The sequence below is a fragment of the Cyprinus carpio genome, chromosome B3 (assembly GCF_018340385.1).
Source record: "Cyprinus carpio isolate SPL01 chromosome B3, ASM1834038v1, whole genome shotgun sequence".
Taxonomy (NCBI): Eukaryota; Metazoa; Chordata; class Actinopteri; order Cypriniformes; family Cyprinidae; genus Cyprinus; species Cyprinus carpio.
Window position 1 is genome coordinate 18,195,780 of NC_056599.1, and position 25,545 is coordinate 18,221,324.

Genomic DNA, 25,545 nt, shown 5'->3' on the forward strand with positions numbered 1-25,545 from the left:
TTTTAGTATTTTCTTTTTAAGATATAGACGATGATACTATAGCGCAACGAGCAATGTAACCTTAAAACAGTCACTCTGGTCTTTACCCTGAAACAGAACAATAGTCTTAACAATAGCTTCTGAGAGTTTCATTGCCATTCTGTTCTGCTACAGGAGTCTGAAGGATCTGTAGGAGAACCTTAATGAGAAGAAAAGCCTTCATAAGAGGGCTGATGTCTCCAGGGCAAAGCACGGCCTAGCGGATGTCCGCAGGGAAATTCTTTGACCTCTAGTTTCTAGTAGCGAGATGCGAGACTCCCCATGGCCCCTGATGGTTATCCTGCCCGTTCTCTGCGGTTTGCCGTGCTCTTTCTCTCCAGAGCTCGTGACCCCTTCAGAAGTCATTCTGATTCTCCTTCCCAGCAACCTGTCCTCTGTGACTTTTTATTTCAGCTCAAATTTGTCATCTCTCATTATCTTTCGGAGTAATGACATTAGGATCAATAGGCTTTTATTCTTCCAATTTTTATCGTGCCTGACTGAGGAAATCACTCATTATCTATTTTATGTTTCATAGAACACAACTATGCTTCTTGGAGATGTTTCATTTGTTTGTTTTCTTGTTGATTACACAGATGCTGTTGACAATATTACAAATTCAATCTCCCGGCTTTCCCTTCACAGTCAGCCGAATTCCTGTGTGTAGTTAAGCCCCACAAACAGCACCACTGCATTGCCACTATCGGACGGATTGATTTAATTGCATTCACATACAATAAAGTTAGGATCTAAAAGGTCAGCAGGAAATGCTGCAAAGCCCAAAGGAACATTTTTTTAAGAGGTTGGTGAATTTAATACACATCTATCACTTTTTATCATCTAATTAGTCCTCTGCATGGCAGGCTGTTCAACATGGGAGGAAACAGTGGTATTGATTCGATAAAGGCCTGGTATCTATCATTTCACTTGTTCATTGACAGACTGCACAGCGATTTCTGACTGTCTTTATAGTGTCAGCAAAGCGCTCCTGCTTGTTGCACTATTGCCTTACAAAATTGTTATCATCCCTCTGATGTCACAGGAATAACAGTTTCCTGTGTGAGGCATCGGTTGTAACCCAGCACATTTTTATCGCCCTGATGCAGTCGTGCATCTTGGGTGTACACAAAACTAAAAGCAACCAAAGAGCATTGTTTCATATCCAGCAATTTGGCATACTCATGGAAGGGATGTGGAAACTGTTATATTGCTGACATTTCTAAATTCAAGGGCTGTATTTGAATGATTGCATGTGTCAATATTACTGTGGAGAAAATTATTTTTCCCCCTTAAAGGGTTAGTTCACCTAAAAATGAAAATTCAATCAAATTATCACCCTCATGTTGTCCCAGTCCCGTAAGACCTTTGTTTATCTTCGGAACACAAATTGAGATATTTTTGATTAAATCCGAGACCTCTGAGGCCCTCCATAGACTAGGGGTGGGAATCGCAGGGTACGTCACGATACGATACGAATCACGAAACATGGCTCAATATACGATAATATCACAAATACATCGATTCTGTGATCATTGATATATTGCTAGACAATCCTATAATGATATATCACGATATCTGTATAACTATGAAAACAAAATGCCTGTGAAAAGGTTAAGTGCTGGGGTGTTTTCTCAACCTTTCCTCTCCTCTCATCATAAAAACGGAGCCCCCCACATGACATACAACGTTCACATTGCATCTTTTGCGCGCTCAAGTTCGTTATTTCAAATGTAGATGCACGGCAAGCACACACACACTTCATGCACACTTCTGTGCCACATTACAGCTTTTGTTTCGTTGTCCATGCCATAGGTGCAGTTTTATGTTTCTGCTGGTCGGTGCCCACTGTCCACACTGCATAACGTGCACTTGTAATATCTAAAGAGATAGAGAGCATCCAGTTTAGTTGACATAAAACTGGACACGCAAGCTCCGCTCTCTCTCACTCATATAGTGAGGGAAATCCACCTTCGATCCGAGTGGAGAGGTCAGGCTACTCATGGACTGAATATGCACTCTGCAATGATAACATGATCGATGCCTGCAGTCCATGCTGTTTGCTATTCCGGGGCATTTTTTTTAGTTCACCATAAACATAAGACGCTGGTGCATCTCTGATTTGTTGTTGGTCTACCATTATGGGGTATTCACACGATACACAGATGTAATTATTCGCATGAGTAGATTGCATAAAAAGTCAATGCAAAGACATGAATAGAGGCGAATTCACGCCAGGCGATGCAAACGACTCAAAATGCGTGACGTGTTTGTGGCATACGCAAAATATTCGCCCCAATCCATCTTCCGCACAAGTGAGAGGAAAATTTGCCTGGCACTTATTGGCACGTCTGGTTGAATCAGAAAATGGAGGGGTGCATTATTGTAGCTGTTTGCGGGCACCCCGAAATCTATGATACAACTTCACCGAGTTGTGTGCGCCTCTGTATGGTGCTGTGAACCAAGACATGGCTTTCCGGTGTTTTTGGAACTTCCACAACAGGTACAAAGCAGCGATTGTATTTATCCTCACCATGGTTGATTATTCACGGGATGTTTTTCGCCTCACTCGCGTGAATAAAAATATTGTGTACACAGTGTAGATATGAATTTAGATCTTTTGTATGTTTACAAAAATATTGATGCTTGGTGCCTGAGTATCGATATCGTCTCGCGGCCAGAAATATCGCGATAAATCGGCACATTGATTTATCATCCCACCCCTACCATAGACAGCAAGGATACTACCACGATCAAGTGCTGACCGTAAACAACGCTGATTATGTTGATTAGATTCTGGGATCAAATCTCAAGGCACACCACTAAGCAAAACAAATAAACAAAAAATATTTTTTCCCTCACCCAATAATTAAACAATGGATCGTCAGAGGTGGTATTTTGGCTTTATATATGATCAGACACTTGCACTTTACATTTTCTGCAAAACACGCTCAAAAGAAGTTACGGTTTTTGACGAGCGACAGAGGAATATTTTGTCTGTCATTATAATGGCAGCAACTGAGACAATAAATTAATTGCATTATGTTTTTATCAATTTACAAGTTATAAAGTTTATTGTATCTATATGGGCAAAATATCATGATCTAAAAGATGAACCGCTGTGCACAGTATATTTAAAACGTACAAAAGTGTTTTGGCTACAACTAGACGACAAATGCACATTAGCCTTTATGGACAGTTGTACTTGAGTAAAGAAAACACTGCTCTTTTTCAAAGATCAGTTCTTTATTTACCCTTGTATTGCGAAGAAGTAGACGTCTGTCTTCTAACTGCATATCGCGGCACTTCAATCTGAATGGAGGCGGGGTGTGGAGGTATGATGTTTGACTGACAATTTGAGGATCCAATGGCATTACGAGGTTTGGTCACAAGCTATTTTGAATACTTTTCATTGGTAAAATATTTGTAAAATCCACAAACGGATATAACGATGATCAACAGAACTGATTTAAAATAATAACAAAATATAGGCTAATTGAGATAGGAAGGTTTTGATAATTTTCCATGGCACAACAGACAACCTGTCATGGCACACTAGTGTGCCACGACACAGTGGTTGGGAAACACTGCTTTAAACTGTACTCTGTACTCTGTGCTGTATTATCATCTTAATTTGTCTCTACTGTCATCCCAGGACAAAAATAAAACTGGAGGGTGAAATTATTTTGCTCTGTCTCCATAGGTGCAGTGAAATTCATTGGCACTATCGGCTGATCATCAATTTACACTGTAGGCCTTATAGATCTGCTGGCTTGTTCAGCCCTCTCCACATATTTCCATGCTTTTTGGATCTGTGTGTGTGTGTTTTCATGCCTCTGAGGCTGTCAGAGGTTGCCGTTTTCTTTCTCACTCAGACAGTGGAAGCATTTCTGCTTTTGCCTTGAGCTCACAGCTTGGTGAGCATGTCATTTTTCTGTTTTGTTTGGTTTTCATTGGAAGGGAAGGACATGTTCAAGTATGATCAGGCAATAAGAATGTCCAATACTGAAGGCAATGGATAGAGAAGAAATATTGCAGTTTAACCATATGTTAACATTTTATATTTTTCCACTAATTACCTATTGTTAGCGCACTGAGCAACCTGTCTGGATATTCTTATTTAGCCATATTGCCTGGTCAATGTATTATCTACAGGAAAAAAACATCAGGGCTGGTTGGAATGTAAATTGCTTTAAGTAAGTTATATATTTTTTTAAAAAAAACCTATATGCTTCAGTTAGCATAAGCCTTAAATCAATAAGTGAACAATAGGACCTATTGAGGTTGCAAAATCAAATGTTTAATGTGAATTAATCTTTACCTGTATTCAGTGTGAAAGGCATTGAAAAGTAAAACAATTAGTTATTAGAGCAAATATTGCATATTTGTTAATGAACAGTTCCAAGAATTTAATCAAAATTGATTTACTGCTTTAATCCTTCAACTTCAGAGACAGTACAAGACAGAATTTTCCCTAAAGAGAAACCGGTAAAATTTACAAAGCCCTGGATGAACTTAGTCTTGCGTAATCAGGCCGTTTACAAATATAAACACAAAAGTCTGGTTCACAGACTTCTTCTAGCCAACATATGTCTACTTAGGAAGAGACTGTGCAACCGGCATATTAGAATGATTTCTGAAGGATCATGTGACACTGAAGACAGGAGTAATGGCTAAAATATTATTTACAAACATCATTTCAGCTGTACATCGTATTTATCTTTTATGTTATTTGTTCAAATTCATGCTATGCAGTTTATTGCAGTCACTATTGGGTATAACTAATTACTAAGCTATTAGTTACTGTAATTTAATTACTTTTCCCTTGAAAAAGTAAAGTAAGTGATTACTCTTATTTTTTTTCTGTAATTTAATCACAGTTACTTCTTAAGTACTTAATACTGTGTATAGACTGTAGAAGATTTATACACAATACAATAGTGGATTTAACATAAACATGTAAAGTCTAACCTTAAAATGCATGATTTTTAATGTACCCTTCTCACTTTAAATACTTTTGTGAGTTAATAAGAATATTGGTAACACTTTAGTGTCCAAATCTCACTGTTAACTTGTTGGTTGTTAGCATGAATATTACTGGGATACTGGCTATTTATTATTACTTAAAAAGCGCATATTAATGTCTTATTCTGCAAGACCTTATTCTAAGTCCTTAATCCTACCCAACTCTTAAACTTAACAACTACTTTCCTAAGTATTAATAAGCTGTAATTAGGAGTATATTGAGGAAAAAGTCACAGTTAATAGTTAGTTAATAGTGCACATTGGACCCTAATCTAAAGTGTTATTTGAAAGAATTAAAAGAACCGTTTCATGTTTATCCTTGTATCATTAACTTGTCGAGGTTGATATAGGATTTAGAAACTAATTAGTAATTAAATACTTTTTGGAGATAGTAATTTGTACAGTAATCTAATTGCACTGTTGAAGATGAAATTAGTAGTAATTAATTACTTTTTTTAGAGTAATTTACCAAACACTGATTGCAGTCTTAGATCTTAGCATTTATGCACGCTTATAGACCAAGCTACCATTTTCCCCACTCGCCACTCAGAGCTCAGACAATTATAAGTCTGTTTCAAGCATTTTTGGCAGATTTCACAGGATTTCCCTTTGGACTGCATGCCAGAAGCTTAGAGTCCAACTGCCAGCCGATCTTTTAAATATCCATGGATATTTAAAAATGAGTTTTCCTTCACTGTGAACTCTACATTACATTTTCTTGTAGCTTCTAGGCAGGTGCTATCTTTAAAAGCAACTTCAAAAAAATATATATGCATCCGAATTTTTGATCAAAGAATTGCATCTCCTACATTGTGTGGAGCTGTATTTCCAGTGAGCATTTGTATCTAAGTTTGAGAGGTCATTTCAACATTGGAGAATGAGAACAGCAGCACTGCCACATCTAGATAGGTGGGTGCCCTATATGTGGGAAGAGGAGCTAGCTGCAGCAAAAGCCAGCACAACATGATGTTTTCTTACAGTGTAGGTGCTGTAATGAATGTGAAGTTTGGTATCTTTAAGGAGCTCCAGTGCTGGCATGTGTCAGTTATAGTATAATGCCTAATCTGTTTTTTTCTTTCTTTTTTTTTTTTCTTCTCTTCTTCACATGGGATAGAGATTTTTGACTAACCTATACTGATACTATACTGAGGTGTAGGTGTTTCAGTGTTCATACACTGTAAAAAAAAAAAAAAAAAAAAAAAATAAATACTTTTTTGTTTTAACATAAAGAAATTGCAGCTGTGGTTGAATATAGTAAAATGTTAACATATTTGCAGGAAAAAACAGTAATTTTACAGTTTAAAACTGTAATAATAATAATAATAAAAACTAGTCTGAAATTAAAATCTTCTTTGTACCTTTAACATAAGATTACTGCTGTATTTTCTGTAAAATAATGCAATAAGCAACAAAATTGCCATAGCATAAAACCCTATTATGCATAGCTGCTAACAAAAACTATTAAGAAAAATGTATGAGAAAATTATGTAAATGAAATATCATCAATTTTGAAGTTTTACCCATGGAAGAATGTCGGGTTACAGTTTATATATATATATATATATATATATATATATATATATATATATATATATATATATATATACATATATATATATATATATATATATATGTATATATATATATATATATATATATATATATATATATATATATATATATTACTATAAATAATGAGATTACTGTTTCCTTTTACTTCCAAAAAATGGTACATTTAACTTACCTTATATATAGGCTAGATCTATTACAGTTTTTCCCATATACAGTAAGGGAACTTACTGTTAACCAAGTTTTTTTTCCTACTCGTTGTACAGTGCACTTAGCCATGTTTGCCATGTTTAAAATTGGTCTTGATTTTAAACAACCTCCAAAAGCCAACTACAAGAAGCTTGCAGGAACTCAAATTTATCAGTAAAATGAAATGCTTACTTTTTACGGATGCTCTGAGCTGGAAGCTGTAGAACATGAGGGATGTGATGAATGGAGGGATCTAAAGGAAGCGGACACATCGTTCAGCTCACAAGTCATCTGTTTGTTTCCCTAAAAGACATACGTCTTATCCTTGGATCATATTCAGAAGTGAAAAAGATCTATAACTTGTGATAATAAGTGTATAAATTAACATTTGAGCTTTTTCACTGTAAATATTGCTTTGATGCTTCTATTGAGGGAACTCTGTGGAAGAGGGAAAACAACAGATAAAGAAATTTCCATTGTTCAATTATTCTGTATACAGATGCATCTCAATAAATTAGAATGTCGTGGAAAAGTTCATTTATTTCAGTAATTCAATTGTGAAACTTGTGTATTAAATATATTCAATGCACAGAGACTGAAGTAGTTTAAGTCTTTGGTTCTTTTAATTGTGATGATTTTGGCTCACATTTAACAAAAACCCACCAATTCACAACAAATTAGAATACTTCATAAGACCAATAAAAAATTTATTTATTATTATATATTATATTTACATTTTTAGTGATTTGTTGGCCTTCTGGAAAGTATGTTCATTTACTGTACATGTACTCAATACTTGGGGCTCCCTTTGCTTTAATTACTGCCTCAACAACTGTAGCCAAATTCCTTTACACGTCTGTGTGTGGTGGCTCTTGATGCCTTGACCCAAGCCTCAGTCCATTCTTGTGAAGTTCACTCAAATTCTTGAATCGATTTTGCTTGACAATCCTCATAAGGCTGTGGTTTTCTCGGTTGGCTGTGCATCTTTTTCTTCCACACTTTTTCCTTCCACTCAACTTTCTGTTAACATGCTTGGATACAGCACCCTGTGAACAACCAGCTTCTTTGGCAATGAATGTTTGTGGCTTACCCTCCTTGTGAAGGGTGTCAATGATTGTCTTCTGGACAACTGTCAGATCAGCAGTCTTCCCCATGATTGTGTAGCCTAGTGAACCAAACTGAGAGACCATTCTAATTTGTGGGGTTTTGTTAAATGTTTTGTTAAATGTTAGTAATTATAATAACAATTGAATTAAACTAATTCTTTCTGTGTGCACTGAATTTATTTAATACACAATTTGAGTTGAATTACTGAAATAAATGAACTTTTCCACGACATTCTAATTTATTGAGATGCACCTGTACATACCACAAGAACACTGCTGAATTCCAGAAATGCGTGCATCCACCCAATCATTCCTAATCTATACAGCCACTCCTGCAATCCATGCATTAATGTGCTGTAATGTGCATTAAGGTACCTGTCATGAAGAATCACCACTGTTGCCCAGTGCTGTTGTTGCATGGATTAGTCCTGCATCTCTCAGGCCAGTAGAGAGCAGGCATGAGCTGCTCTGTATAGACCAAAGTTAGTGCTTCTGTCATAAAAATGGAGTCATAACAATATAAATGTGATATCAGATATAATCAAAGGAAGATATATATTAATATAATGAGCTGCTGTAATATTCCTCTTATCAGTACTGCTTTCACTGGTTCTGGTACTACATTTGCAGGTTGTATGAGAGTGGCAAACACCCACTGCACTGCACAGAATGATTTTTTTTTGTAAATGTAAGCTCAAAAAAAAAAAAATGTTGTATGTTTTAAAAGAAAATCACGTTTTCCACGTGCTACTTGACTTTTTTTTTCTTCTAATTATTTGTGCATTTTTTTCAGTGCACCCCCAAACTTTCTGCATTCTATACTTTCAACTCTATTTTCTCGATCAGAAAATATTTCCTTAATCAGAAACTTTGATTATACATAAAATTAAGTAGGTTTTAGTGTCTCTGAAAAACAAATTCATTAATTAAAGCTAAAAAAGTTATTTATACAATAAATGCTATAAATATACTATATATTAGTTTATGCAAATTTAATTATGTTGTATTCGATTTATTTATAATAATATTCGAATATTTCAATGATAAAATAAAATAAATATCAATATTATAAATCAGTATAAATTCAATATTAATCCGTTAGCATCACATATTTTTTTATTAATTAAAATACGTAAAATACGTGTTTTTTATTATTTATTTTTATTTATTTAAAAATAAATATAAAATATATTCTATATAAATGTGTTTGTGTTTGTCTGATCAAATTACAAGAGTGTCTAATGCTTTCCTAGCCTGTTGTCTTGTAGAAAGCGGTAGACGTAGCAGCAGTTTCTTACTGTAGTATTATTCTGGGTTTTGGATGAGCCCACGGCTGATGCGCACATCACGTCTACCAATCAACGCGACGCGTTACGACTGCGCGCTGCACTCTCAGCCACTGAGAGCAGTCAATGAATATTTATGGCGAGGCTGCTCACTCTCCAGCGCTCAAAGTTAGTGGATTAGCAGTGGGAGGATGACTGCGTGATACAACATCAGCACCTCGTTTGGATTAAGATCCAGCGTTTGCGCCGATTGCCACTTGAAATCAACGGTGTGAAGGACAGCGGTATCAAAACTGCACTCCAGAAGCGGTATCGAGTGCAGACGTGCCCTGCACATCACTTCAGAGACTTTGCTATGTCTTTGCCCCTTTTCTTCTAAGATGCCAAGACTTCCATCAGCATCAACACCCTCAGTCTACAACCGAGAGGGCTGCTCGTTTGGAAGAACGCCCGACCGCAGCCGTTCTCATCTGCAAGTTCAATCCGATCAATTGTGACAAAGGCTGTCAGCGTCGGAATAAGAAATCGATACTCGAGACGTTCTTCTGGAATTTTAACGATCCGTTTTCCTCAAGCGAAGCGCGCGTGGAGAGCGCGGGATCCTCCTCGCACTTTCAGATGTTCGCGGTGTTTATGGTGACAGATTATTGTTGTTGAGTGTCCATGCGAGACTTGGGGTGGAAACATGTCTGGCCACTTCTCTGAGAGGGTCGCTGCTATCAGAGATGGCATTTTGGTCCAGCACTTCGGTTTTTACTTCTAAAGTGCCCCGTAAGATCTTATTCATGTTCACCTTGTCCCTTTCTGTCACCTATCTGTTCTATAGCTTGATGAGCTGTTACAACTCCTTCCAGTTCCAGGAGAACTACGTTTATCAGGGGAGGCTCGTGACAGAGGAGACAACTTTAGTTACGCTGAGGGAGAAACTTTACTCGACCTCTTCGCAGGTCTACCTCGACGAGGAGTTCGTCGAGAGGACGGCCACAGAGCAAACCATCGCCGTCTCGAGCGTTAGAAATAGCGTGGAGATCGACGAGAGGACGGCGGGATGGGTGCGAGCTCAGGCGGCTACGACACGCTCCGCCGCCGCCGCCGCTGCTGGAGAGCCCCCGGAATTCAGCACCACGGACAGCGAGCTTCGGAGAGCGGTGAACTGCACCTCGGATTACGGGGTTAAAAAATTGCCCCAAGCCATTATAATCGGAGTGAAGAAAGGGGGGACAAGGGCTCTACTGGAAGCTTTGCGGGTTCATCCAGACGTGCGAGCCGTTGGGAATGAGCCGCACTTCTTTGACAGGAACTACGAGAAGGGGCTGGATTGGTACAGGTGCGCCCTTCACGATTCTCTGTTGTGTTGTTTATGGGTCAATGACAGATAATGATGTCTGATCACATGATAGCAATCTAGTTAAAAGTTCTTGGAAATGCCATTTCGTTCTTGACTTTACTTTAACATGCTTTTGAAGACGTTTTATACCGATTTTTACAAAACAGTCAATTTAATCTCAACCAAAATGCTTATCGTTATTATTATCATTATTTAATTTGCAAACTTTTTACACACACATACACACAGTATACAGGCCTATGTAAAAAAGTCATGAGACTGCAGGAGACTTCTCTGTTTTATGGTTTTCTTGTAACATGACAACAAAATGGCTTCCTTTATAACAGTGACTGATTTATGGGATTTTTATTTAATTATTTTAATATTTAGTTTATTATATTATTATTATTATTATTATTTGTATTTTTAATAATTTAAAACAAGAAAATAAAAGACACACAAAATAATAATGAAAGATTATGCCAAACTGCTGATGCAAAAAGTAATGATTTAATCAGACATTAAAAAAAGAGTAATTTAATAGATCCCACAAATAATAGAATAAAGCCCACATATCATCAACAAACATCTTGTCATTGACCCAAATATCAGAGTTGAGTTCTCTTTCCTTTCTTTACTATAAAAAAGTGCTTGCATTCAGAGATTGCAGACATTATTTACCATTACTGTATTTTTCAAAATGGTCTAGTAATTCAGAAAAACACGCTTTTAGTACAAAATGTCTTGATGATCAAAGCTTTTGGAGACATCAGATGATTGTATGGCTAAATGACAGATATATACATCCAAGTTTAGTACAGTCATAAAAGAAGAAATAACATACATCTTTATTTGACAAAAAAAAAAAAAATATTTTCATCAGGCCTATGTATTGCATATTTTACACTTAATGTAGACTTGGTCATCTGCTTTTTTTAACCCATTTTGCAGTTGAGAGACGCTTTAGTCAGTCAGTTAGTCAGTAGACTAATACATATGTGATGATTCAAATGCAACCGAGCTCCAGGCTGCAGCAGATACTTTTGTCCAGCTTTGACATAATTACTAAAGCAGCGTGACTGTTTCATTTCATACCGAATTCATGCTCACAATCACTGCTCACTAGAACCAGGTGCAGTGGATGCTCCGTTAAGCGCTTTGACTCCCAGGTGTGTTCAAATCATGAGGTGCTTACTCAGGTGTATGTGCGCTTCAACATGTTTTGACTCATCAGCCTGCGATATTTCCTAGTTTACATTTCTCCACTCTGTTTACAATCTGAGCCAGTGCAGGTTATTACAGCCAGGATGTTTTTCTTTGGAATGTTATTTTACATAGACCTAACATCATTCAGCCGAGCGGTTGCCTATGGTGAGGAGATGCTCATACAAAGAGAGTCTGAGGGGTAGAGAGTGAATGAGCATTAAGTCATGCTGCGGCGTGTGCTGGATCCGCTTGTATCTGCTAGCCCTGGGCTGTGACTCAGAGCTTTGAGGCCAGGCAACATCTGCTGCAATTCACTTTGGAGCGAACAGAACTCATAACATTCCTTCATTTGCCTGGGTGTTAATGCGAGCTGTTTCATTACAGTTATTGTGTGGGGCTCATTAGACTGGGGGATGACAAGCTTATATAAATAACACCTAAGAGTGCTTGTGTGTTTTAGTGTCCCTGAGCCTGGAAAATCCCTTAAGCGGCCTTAAATTTGTTTCCACATGCGCTTGGAACATGACTTGTAGCTTGGAGGAATATCAAATATGTAATGGACTACCATACTCACTGAAGGAAACAATATTGCAAGTGCAATAACTGTCAGGCTAGATGTGCGATACGTCAAAATGAAGCTAAACAAAAATAAACTGCAAACAAATTGCATATATATATATAAAAAAAAATTATATGACATTAAAAGATGGGCCTTGAATTTGATGACATCATGACATATACTCAAAATTTGTGTTTTAATATTGGCTTTTGGGTCCATAATCTCATCAATGCATGCAAACTGATTTTCTTTCGCAGAAGTGGCTCATTTCACACTTAGCTGTGGCTGTAAAGCTTAAAAATGGGAAATGTGTAGTTTCAGATTATTATTATTTTATTTATTCGCAAAAAAAAAAAAAAAAACAAGTGCCAAGTAACAAATGTAACATTTTGAAGTTGAAATGCTGAAATATACACTAGAAATTTGATTTACCACTTCAGAAATTGATCATTTTTAGTGTACATTTAAAAGCAATGGTGTTCAACACACTGACTTTCATTGCAAGGACAAAACAATTCTTCAAAATATCTTCTTTTATGTTCCACAGAATAAAGAAAGTCTTGCAGGTTAGGAAAGGTTGATTTTTAGGTGGTTTATCACCTTTAATATGCATAAGAAGGCAACTCAGTTTACAAATATTCTGTATGCAAAGATGCATAGATAAGCCGGTTATACATTTTAAAGCCATCATGAATAAATATCCAGCTGTAAAGGCTTTCTGGACTTCATTTGCTGGGCATATGTATCAGCAGAAGTTAGGTAGTCTTTTCAGTCTTGAAATATGATGGTGCTCCTCCTTTACAGCCTGACGCAATGTTTAAAAGGCTTGTCAGGGAGGACCGGATGCTCTGTTAAACTCCTGTCTGCTTTTAAAAGAAGCCTCACTTTCACTGAGTGGGTAATGCGTTCCCTCTGTTAAATAATAATAGCTCGGCATCATTAGAGGAATCGCACCACTGTTGGGGTCCACTTTTAGATTAAAGGAGTGCAGGAAGGTAAAAACGAGAGTGTTAAAGCTGAAGTGTATAATTTTTGCAGTGTTAAAACACTCATATCCCAGCTTAATATGCAGAGACGAGCCATTTGTAGGGCAAAACATTGCTCTTTTTCAGCATCCCAACTCTCGAGTAGTGCTGGGTGATAATAGTTTACATTTTGCAATGATACAAGCAATCAGATATAATGTATGTTACTGTACAGTATATGGTTACTATGTGGTATTGCCAAAAAAAATAAAAAATAAATACATTATGTCTGGTCGTGAGCCTGTAAAAAAAGCTGGCCTTTCAAGATATTGCAAGGAATCAGCATTTCTCACACCAAGGTTTCTTCCTTTTTGTTGGAGATAAAATGCATTTTGATCAATGAGAGCTATACACTGCTGAAGCCCACGCATTGTTCTTGCCCCGTACAAGGCTACACAATAAAGCGCTCTAATTCCACCACCTATTTATTCCCTGGTGCCCCTTGTTTCTGGCTGGAGAGTAAAACTTCAGAAATTCCCCGTTCATCAAAACTTCTGTAGTTTAAAGTAAAGTAAAATTTGTTTTTGTCTTTATATCATGTTTAAATTTTAATTTTACTTAAATTATTAATAATTTTGTATTGTGTTCTTGTCATTTATATTAACTATTTTAATATGTTCCACAAACAATATTACTTTAATATTACTTACATATTATACTGTAGTTTTATTAATATTTTAATTTGTTTTTATCTGTATATCATGTTTTAATTTTAATTTTACTTCAATTTTTGGTAATTTTGTTTAGTGTTCTTGTCATTTATATTAGTTATTTTAATACATTACAAAAACAATGCTATTTTAATATTATTGCGATACTATTAGTTTTGTTAATATTTTAAATGCGTTTATATTTTTATATCATCTGTTTTTATTTTAATTTTCCTTAAATATGTAATCATTTTGTTTTGTGTTCTTGTCATTTAAATTAGTTATTTTAATACATTTATTATTATTATTATTGTTGTTGTTGTTGTTGTTGTTGTTGTTTATTAAGCTAAACTTAATGAAAATAAATTTATTTTAAAGAATGATAGCTCAATGAAAAAGGTTTTAAGTTATAAAACAATACTGTTCAGAATTAGTATTTGGTAAATACTTGGGCACTTTCTGTTTCAGATGCTAGTAGATCACATTCATAGTTAATGTGATGAGCTGTACCTGTGGTTACTCTGATAGAAAACCTGTGTGACCCTGTCGAGAACTGACTTGATACATCCACTTAAAATCCCCTGACATTATTAAAAATAGCTCCGAAAAGTAAAGTTAGTTGTGAAAAGCTCCAGTGCCATTTGTTTGCAGATGCCAATTGCTTTGATGTTTAATGCAATGAAATGTATGCATTTTTAAGTGTGGCTTAAGTGTCCTAATACTTTTAGGGCCACTGGGTGTAGCGAATCATCTGCGAGTTTCTAAGGAGTATGAACAGCATGCAGTGTTGATTCCTTCCCGTCAGAAGCCGAGACGTGAGCCTCTGACAGGAGGAGCGAGTCGCAGACGCAGATCCACTGCTGAGCGAAGCAGGACAGAACCCAAATCCTCCGTTTATCCCTTGTTTACCTTGCCTCAGCATGCCATGCTGCAGTTCAACCAGACTCTCTCCTCCTGACTGCTGGCTCGAAGCTGTGAGAGGAGGTGGGCCGCCTCCCAGCTCAAGCTGGATGCCATCTCTCTCCATACAGCCTAGTCCCTGCACCTCCATGGGACGCCCCAATCTGCCTGCTCCTGATAAGCTTCCGCCAAGGCGTGCAAGGACGCACCTCTGGGTACTCGGATGCCAACGCGGCAGTCGTGGAATTAAAACTTTTTAATTAGCAGCATGCCCCTGTGCCTGTCGAGAGCGAGTGGACCGCTGCAGTCAGGTCTGTCTCATCCCCCTATTTCCACTTAATTAAATTCACCAGCACAAGAGAGCCCAGCGACTACAGGAGCTTCTGTCCTGGCACTTTACATGTTTATCGCCCTTCCTGTCATCTTTTGGCTAGGTGCGAACATCGTGCCATTCCAACGCTGAGATACAGTTGCTGATGGTTGAAAATGACGAATGTACTCACGCTATTACTTTGTTTTGACGTATTGATGATATGTAGACATCTTCCGGGATCCAGCTTTCAGGGTTGCACGGATAGGCATGCGCATATTATTTGGCCCTCCGGAAACAATCCCAGACAGCAGTCCTGACAGTTCAATTACATCTGAGATTTAAAGTCAAAGAGCATAAAGGCGTAAGTGTTCACACGGCACAGCAGTCTATGAGAAAGGTTCTCCGTGGCCTAAAGAATCAAGGTGAAAAGTGAGCTCATATTGCGGAATTTACTCAGAGGTCGGCCTTCCGGGTTATTCGAGTCCATTTCTTTTGCAGCACCAGAGCTGTACATGGAATGGCGGCCCCTTATCTTTGAAGGCTGAGAGAAGAAAATCCACCCTCCGTCAAGATTCTGGAATACATCTTTTCTTACTCACCCCTCAACGCCTCGCTCTTTCTGACAGACATCCTTGCTGCCTGCTGGGCTGAATCCTGCTAGAAAGTTTCTGAAGTGATGATCTTCATCCAATTCCACAAGTTTAATTCACTTATGCTAAGAATCTAATTTGTCAATTTAATTAGCATCCATTAAAATATTGGCATCGTCGCACGATCTGCCATTAAATCGCAGCTTCTGCCTGGCTTTGTGTCTGTGGATGAGAACCTGAGCCTTGTCCTTGTTGCAAAGCAAATATGGAGGCTGGTTAAGCTTTTTTGTAGCCCCAGCCACTGCTTCAAGTATTAAATAATTTATTTTGAGCCAAAAATAAAGAGTAAACTTAAGTCATTTTGAGCTTAAATGAATTCTCTCAGGGATTATTTACTTTCCACGGATTTGCCATGATGTGTTTCCAGTCAGAAGGAACAATGATTTCATTCGACAAAGAGCTGGTTTACAGCCATCTTAAAATCTCTCTGAATAAGAATTCCCTGGGACAAATAGGCATGTCAATCATGCTTGACAAGATTCCAATTTTCTCCCTGCGTTTCCTGCAGCACCCCTCCCTTTTTGCGTATTGGGTGAGTGATACAGTCTCAAGACACGACCCAAAGACAAGTTAATGCAGTTCAGACAGGAACTTTGACACATTGAAGCCATGCAGCGAGGGCAAACATGCGGCTTCCAGCGTGTCTCACGGCTGCTCCTCTGACCTGACATTTATCGTAGCAAGGCCTTACTGTTCTTCAGAAGAGCTGTAGGGATGAAAAAAGTCAGATTCCCTGCTAGGAATGTGACACATGGCTTCACCTGCATCTGTCTGTGACATCTGACACAGTACACAGAAATCCTAATACACCATATGGCTCTGACAGATAGAGGATTCTAGTTAAAGGAATAGTTCCCCTAAAAGTGAAATGGCTGTCATCGTTTACTCACCTTCATTTTGTTCTACACTTGTATGCTGTTATTTTCCTGCAGGAATTTTTGAAGAATTGTTATGCAGCTCTTGCCACACAAGAACAGTTCAGAAATAAAAAAATAAAAAAACAAAACAAACACCCTTATAATGTTTCAAACCTGTTTTTAGAACCTGAGTTTTGTTCATCTTTGAAAGACAGAAGATATGTTTAATGAAACCTGAGATATTTCTGTCCATCCACTGAAAGTCCATTCACCCAAAACTGTGATGTTTAAAAAAAGTTCATAAAGACATTGTACAAGTAATCCATGTGAATCAATTACTTTAATCCAAGTTTTGGGAAAAGATTCGATTTCTTTCTATGATGAACAGATTTTATTTAAGATTTTATTCACATATAAACGTTGATCAGTGCACACAGAGCACATCAAATATGGTCAACAAAAGCTCAAAGTGCTTTCGTGTAAAATGGAAGAACAAACCTCATCTGTTCTCGTGTGCAAATTAAGCACATTTGTGCTTCTGTTGACAATATTTGATAAGCTCTATATGTATGTGCATTGATCAAAGTTTAAATCTGAGTAAAAGCATACATAAAATCTGTTAATCATATAAAGCATCCGTGTCTCTTTCAAAAAACCTGTGTTAAACAACTTGATATATATGGATTATTTCATGAACTTTTTGAACCATGAAAGTTTTGGTGGACGGGACAGAGATTTCTCAGGATTTGTTAAAAATGTCTTCATTTGTTTTTTGCAGTTGGACAGTCTTATGGGTTTGGAACAACATGAGAGTGAGTAAATGGTGACAGAATTTTAGGCTGAACTATCCCTGAAAGTGGCATAAATGTGATATATACTGTACATTTCCAAGTGTTCTGAAGTCTGTTCCTCAGAAAAAGCTTATTATTTGGCTTCAAAAGACTTGAAATAAGTTACACGGGCTACTCTTACAATCCTTTCTGGTGCTTTTTTGTATATTTTTTGGTCTTGACAGCACTGGTTCACTATGAACTTGTTCTGTGCGATTCTTTACGAAATTCTTCCTAGAAACTTTACGATAACACCACATGGATTTGGACCAGTGGGAATAAACAGTGATAAAATGTTAATTTTTGGCTGAACTATTCTTTTAAACAGTTTACCTGCAGAATGCTAAAATACAAAAAAAAAAAAAAAAAAAAAAAGGTTTTCTCCATTTTGCGAACAACCGAATGTGAACAAACAAATGAGAAAGGCAGCTTCTTAGCAATGCTGCTTTGTGAATGATCTGTGACATAGCTCACACCACCCGTTTCTTCAATAATGTACGCAGCTTAGAAGATTGTGACAGGCTTAATTCAATTATGGGGGTGAGATGTGCTTACACTCCGTAGGTGTGAGCTAATTCCTCTGTTAACACCCCTGAGTCACTGTCACAAACAAAGACAAACACATTCATTGGCTTCCAGAAGCTTGTTTGCTGTGATTGTCCCATCGCCTTTGAAGTTTCTCATTGCTTTCTGTTGTTTATTTATTCATGTGCTTTTCCTTGCCTGAAATCACCATGAGGTATTCAACTAGAATAATTTTAGCATAGTGTGATACAAAGGTATTTTGGAAGTGTAAACCGACTGCAACAGTTTCAACATAATGAGTTCTGGTGGTATTCTGTTCTTATGTGACTTTGAATATGTTTTTTAGGAACTTTTCCTGTGCCATTGTCTATTGAGGTTTCAAGTTGCCCGCCATCAATTATATGCATACGCCATTAATCAAACCCCACATGAGAATGTCCCGCAATTACCTCAGCTCACAATAGTTTTTATGCAGCAGCTGTCACATGTGCCAAGTGTCCTTTGAGATCTGGACTAAGCTGATGAGATGAAAAAGGATGCTTTTAAGGATTATGTTAATTGTTAATTGGTGTATCAGAAGGTGATTGTTTTGCTGGGGTAATTTGGATTATTGACATATGAGATGTCAGTTTGGGCAATGTTTTGTTGACATGCTTTGCTTGTTCTGTGCCTGCCTAGTAACAGTATAGATGGAAAGTGTTGCTTTTTATAATGCATTTAAACGGTAGTACGAGTACCCCCAGTGTTTGGAAGGGAGTGAATTGGAGTCACCCCAATTGCATTTTGTGTCATTTTTTAGTAAAAATAAAACTCTCTCTTATTTAAATACCGCATGCGAACATAAACAACTGTAGTGGACTTTTCTGGCTTAAATGAACCTGAAAATGGTTGTTGCACATCAAGTCTTGTTTTTGGAAGCATTTTCTCCCCATACATTTTCTCAATGAAAAAAAAAAAAAAAAAAAAAGGGTGTAGTTAAAGAGTTTAAATCCATGAGTTAAATCAACCAGATCTCAGATGAAAATGTACCAACTAAGTGTACTTCATGTGAAAATACATCTTTATGAAAAAATTAACTGCGACTCCTTGAAGCATTGCGCATGCCATATTTAAATCATAAATAAGATAATTTATTATTATGTTTTCTAAACAGCACAGCAGTTTTCAACGTTGATCACAATATGAAATGTTTCTTGAGCAGAAAATCAGCATATTAAAATTATTTCTGGAGGATCATGTGACACTGAAGATTAATAATGTAGTTGTAATGATGCTGAAAATTCAGCTTTGCATCACAAATAAATTATTGCTGTAAATTATATTCAAATAGAAACAGCTTATTTAAACTGTAATAATATTTCACAATATTACTGTTTTTACTGTTTTTTAGCCGTGGTGAGCATAAATACATTATTTAGACTCGAAACTTTTGAACGGTATATATGTATAGAAATAAACGTTATTTGTGTGCACAGACTAATGTATAAAAGTGTTGTAGAATAGATAGTAGAGAGTATTTCTGTTAAATGTCTTAAGGTTTCCTCTAACTTCCTGTTTCGTGTGACATTTTGTGGTGTAGTTTTTCTGTTAATCAGCCCGTCATTGTTCCCCAGGTGTTTTTTGTTAGCCCTCTGTGTATTTATACCTCAGTGTTTCTCTTGGTCAGGGTCTGGTGTTGTTCCTTGTGGATGTTTCATGTGTGTTGTTCAGTTCTTTCCTGCTATCCCCTGTGTTTGGATAATACTATATTGTTGCCCGTGTCTCCCTTTGCCTGGATTTACTTTTGTTTAGTTTGTTAATAAATGTTTTATGTTGCAATTGGATCCATCTTTCCGAATCAGCCCTTGTTACAATAGCAATCAATTACAACACTGACAGTGCTTCACAGAGTTGGTAGTTACTGATGAGCTCTTACATCCTGACTTGTTTGCTGCGATTATCTAGCTGGTTGATTTTTCTTTCTTTACTATATGATTCCTCACCTGCTTCTTTGCTATTAAATATTTAAGATTTTAAGTTCAAATTAACAGCTTGAACAGAAACATAGGCAGTAGTTTAATGACCTCATGACCCAATGACCTATGAGCTCATAGTAGCTCATAGTATGTACAGTATATCTTGAAAGGTTTCTATAGAATTGTTGCAATTTTCTCAATGGAGACAAAGAATATGAATTTTACTTCCAGAACCCAACTGTTACACTACATTGCACACCCCTCTGTGATTGTTATTATTATTATTTTTTTTATTTATTTATTTTTTGACTTCGAAGCGTCTTTGTGTAAAAGGAAACATTTTTGAATGCCTGCAGGTTTTAAAATTAGGTATAAAATAAGCTTTCCTGTTTTAATGAAGCAAACTGGGAAATTGAGGGTGAATTATTCCACTGAATGAGGTACTTTAAATGATCTTTGTTCACCACTGATCTTCTTTTAAATTCTCTCCCAGCTTTAGTCAATTTAGTCCTTTTATCGCAAGTTAATACACATTTTCATGATTTAAAACAACAGACGGAATAAAATAATGTGAAAGAAATAATAAAGTCTCTCTCCCTTCAGACGTGCAGTTCAGGATGTCAGCATGTTGCCGAATTGGTGATCTCCACTCAGTTACTCATGCCACACTTTTTAACGTGTTTGCAGTGACGCAGACTCGCTCTTCACGGCCATCCACCCCCATTTTTCCTCTCGCCTGCCTCTACATATTTGAAAGCACCTCAACTCTGTTTTACTTTTGTAATACTTGTGCATTTTTAACTTGAAAAACACAGTCGGAAATGTGTTAGAGTTTTAATTGATCATCCCGATAAACAATGAACCAGATTCTCTGTTCTGCTCATTCAAGGTCACTTTCTAATCACAGCTTTCATATACTCAGTCCTCCGGTTGCTTTAAAAGGCCAACAAACCATGAAAGCGCATCTGGGCAGAGGTGAGAAGGTAGCAGTGCTGTAACTAATGGGTTTATTTAATTTAATTTACTGCAGCAGCCCCAGATCACAAGAGCCATGCGGGCCGGAGAGAGATTGAGGTTGCTGTGGGAAAGAAAGAAAGATTAACCCTCTTTTTAAAAGGGCAAAATTCGCTCTCATGTCATGCTGGATTTTCCTGCAGAGATATAGCACTGTATAACTTGGCAGAACTAAATGAATACAGGTTTGTGAAGGAATGGGGCTCTCCAGTTTATTTCTGACAAGCCTCCTAATCAACGTCACTCTGGGGGCGCGTGCGCCAGGTCGAGAATCGTTCTGAAATGAAAGCTTTGTAAACACGTCCTCAGATGGATGGAAACTAGCGTTTGCCGCAACGCCTGCCACTCGATGCAAAACGAACACATGCCTGACCATCATACGTGAAGGAAGCAGCCGGAGAAAAATGGCTGTGGTTACTGACTGATAGAATATCACGGTCATGGTCAAGCATGTGTTGTAGTCATTAACGCTCACTAATTAGGGACTCGCCTGTGATGCTGCTATTGTGCTTACGTGTCAGTGCATATCTCTTTCAGTGCATGCTGTCCCCAATTAACAGGCAGAAAAAGGAAAATGTCTCAGAATTCCTGATGCAATCTGTGGAATGTAAATGGAGCAATCCCAGCAGCCCTTGGGTTTCCATAGCCACAGTTCCTGCTGAATCGCTCGCACAGAGCTGCGTTTTTGGAATAAACCGGCCAAACAAATGCACGCTCCACCTTGGGTAAATCCAACAAACGCTTCGGGGCACAGAAAATGAATGTGGCATGATAATTAGTTAACCAACAGAGTGTTGCCAGAGGAAGGAATGTTATATCTAGTATTTAATAACAGATCATTTAATTTGTGACGCTTGTAATGTGCCTATTTCTTCATAACATGTTGTCACTTTTTTGACAGTTCCTTCTGTTCTTTACCTCCTCGCAAACATATTTGATGTTCTCTTCGCAATGTTTTTGGTTCGAGGTGTCAAAGTGTTGTAAAACATTTTCAACGCTGATAGATGCCTAGGGCTGAGGCACATTGAGACAGTGAATTTCTGTTTGCTTAGTTCTCTTAGAAATTGCCTTTGGCTGACTGTGTCATGCTAAGATTATCATGCAGGGTGGATACACACAGGGTTTTTGGGATTTGACTATCGTTGTGTGCATTTGCAGTACCTTTGTAGCTATGTTTGACAGGATTATTTGACATCAAGTACCACTGGGCCACTGTGAAAGCTGAGTTATGGCAAGTGGCAAGTTACGGCAAATTTGAGCACAGATAACATACATAGTTGTGTTTTGATTTGAAACACAATCCTAAATGGGAAACTCAAGGTCAGTTTGCCATTTCTAGTTGAGAAACGGTCAATCGCATGAATAAAACAGACAGACAGCAGCAGCGCCATGCCAAATTGTATCAACAACATTCGAACAAACTATTGTGTTAGTGCAAATGTATCAGAAAACTCCATAACACTTTATTTTAAGGAGCAATTCTCACTATTATATAGCTGCTTATTAGTATGCATATTACTAGTATATTGGCAGTTGATTAGTACTTATAAAGCACATATTATTGCCTTATTTTGCATGACCATATTTTAGATTTCTTAATCATACCCCATACCTAAACCAACTACCTTACGAACTATTAATAAGCTATTAATAACTACTAATAAGCAGCAAATTAGCAGTTTATTGAGGGAAAACTCTTAATTAATAGTGAATATGTGTTCCCTAATCTAAAGTGTTACCAGAAACCATTATATAATAAATATCAGTGTTATAGTAGTATCACTGAGATACTATTATAGTTTTTATTAATATTTTGCATGGGATTTTTTTGAATATTTTTTAAAAGTGTTATAGAATAGATAGTAGAATGTATATATTCCTGTTCCATGTGGAATTTTGTAGTCAATTTGTAGTATATATATATTTATTTTTTTATTTTGTTTTTGTTAATCTGTTCTGTTAATCAAATATTCATCATGACTTTTATGTTTCATATCTTTATATGTACATCAAATTGAACTTAATGAGAAATGTTGAAATGTAGTAGTTTATTTTTAATATTTTATAAGATTTTTTTATTTTATTTTATTTCATGTAACAACAATCCTGATTACTAAAATTTTAAATAGCCACAAGGTGTGTGTGTGTGTGTTGTTTAGATTTTAGATTTGATGTTAGAAAACTATGATATTACAGTGTTTACAGGCATATGAGCAACAGTTCAATTAATCGGGGTAAAATGTCTCCACCACCTTTAATTTTTAATGTATTAGATGAACTGAAATAGGTTGTAGCGTGCTTAACATTGAGTCTTGAAATGCCTAGGATTTAAAACCTTTATACACAGTTGCGCCTGTAAACTTCCCAATAGTTTGTTCAAATACACCTTCAGCTATCGAATAAATAAAGATCTGTGCTCATGGCACACAGTGCACAGAACTGGTTCACGCTGTATTGCTTTGTCTCAATATTTCTCTTACATTAACATGTATGATGCAAGAAATAGATATTGCAGAGGGAAATATATGTTTATAAATTCTCTACTTTTAATTCATGTATTGTATACTGCATTTGCCTGGATAACCTTAGTCTGGGGGCTGAGGGAATGAAGTCACTGAGGAATAAATGCACAGAGATTAAAAGCATTTGTTGTTTAGGGCACTTAACATCCCACATGTGATGCTTCACATTAGTCTGATGTAACCAATGTATCATAAAAAACTGACGGAAGCAGTACATATGATAGATTCACAATAAAGTTAGAAAGAAGTTATAGAATAGATGGCTTAAAAAGAGAGGTCACTTGAATATGGGTGCATAAAAGTTGCTGAAGTGAACCTGAAAGTTTGGACAGCATTGCATTTATGTTAATTGAAGTATACACCAGAAAGTGACATGGCAATGAAACGACATGCCACCTACCTAAAGCAAAAAGAATCCCCACTGTGCTTTACATGTCCTTTTCGCTTTTTAGCTCTTATTTCATCCTGTCTCTGACACTGTGCACTTTTCTATTTGCCTTTTGCATTATTCTCAAATGAAAGACACAACAAAGTCCACCACATGTTCTGTCAATTATGGAAACTCAGTGAAGCAGTCCTGTTGTGATAATGAATGTAATCAAGCCTCCCGTGGCACAAGCACAATAACAGAAAGTTCCGTCAGTCCATGTGCTGTTTAGCATTGTAAGTTACACTAAAAGTGACCACAGCTCCGACGCAGAGTGCGTAGGTTAGACGCTTTTCAGACAAAGCCACTTTATTTTACACATTGATTCTGGCCTTAGGAAATGCTCAAATTCTCAGCGCCAATCAGGCATGGTCCAGGCGAGCTTTTATGATTTCCACCCACATGCTCGTACCCAATGTCTGTCAAAATGAAAACAGACATCTGTCACAAAATCACTGTGAATGCAAGGCTTCGTTTTTAGAGAGGCTTGCTGGGAAATGTGTAGATCTTTAAATATTTAATGGCTCTAGTCATATTTATTTGATTTTATTTTCATTAATTTTTCTTTATAGTTAGAAATGTTATTGATATATATATATATATATATATATATATATATATATATATATATATATATATATATATATATATATATATTTAATTTAATTTAATTTAATTTAATTTAATTTTAAAATTAATTGCCACTTCATATAATAATTATATGAATATATCATATGAATTAGAAACAATTAATATAATATAAATATAATAAATAAGTAGCTGCAAATGTCACCCATTTTTGTCTCTAAAATTCTTTGACTGTAAACTAAAAAATACGGGGGAGTGGCTTCATTGCATCAGATATATGTCACTTTACTCACAGTTGATTGGTCCAGTTTGGGTTTGTGATCTCTAACCCAGAATAAAACCCACTCTGGAGAAGGGTGGCAGTGTAGCGTAAGTTACCATGGTGAAGAAACACACTCAAAACCAACCCACCCACCTTCGTGAGCCCGAAAACACAGAGTTTGCTCAAACTAAACATGAACTTACCTGGGTTAAAACTGAAACCGACTTCTTGCTACAGCCCACAAATCATTTGGGTTTTAGAGTAAATCATCACCAGTGTATACAGGAGCATCATGCACTTTAGTGTTTTACTTTTTTTTTCCTTCTTTTCTTTTTTAGGGCAAACCTAGTGCCCTAGGTAAGATAAAAAAAAAAAACAAAGTGAGAGAGAGACAAAAAGTTGAACGTTTTTTTTTTTTTTTTTTTTTTTTTTTTTTAATAACTAAAACTAAACTTGAAACCATAATGAAAAAAAAAAAGCTATTTGCCAAGGCAACATTTATCATTTTCTCAACAAAATAATCTAAAATAATAATAATAATAATATATAGACATAAAAAAACTAATAAAAATGACAAAAACACAGCAATATTACTGAAACTTTAACTAATATTAAAGTGTAATCAGAAAATATAAAATAAAATATATTTCAAAATATGAACAAAAACTATAATAGTACATCAGTGATGGTAAAATAGCAAGTCATAGGGTACCGTTTTTATTTACTGCAAATTTGGACCAGTATT

At 36.5% G+C, this 25,545-nt stretch overlaps 1 protein-coding gene across 1 annotated transcript in view; it reads left to right on the forward strand.

The window, feature by feature from the left end:
- Positions 1-9,221: 9,221 nt before the first annotated feature.
- Positions 9,222-25,545, forward strand: part of LOC109053244 (heparan sulfate glucosamine 3-O-sulfotransferase 4-like) — a 92,563-nt gene continuing 76,239 nt past the window's right edge. Inside the window, exon 1 of the mRNA XM_042720061.1 lies at positions 9,222-10,517. Coding sequence (XP_042575995.1) covers positions 9,916-10,517 — 602 coding nt within the window. The 5' untranslated portion in view covers positions 9,222-9,915. The remainder of the gene's footprint in view (positions 10,518-25,545) is intronic.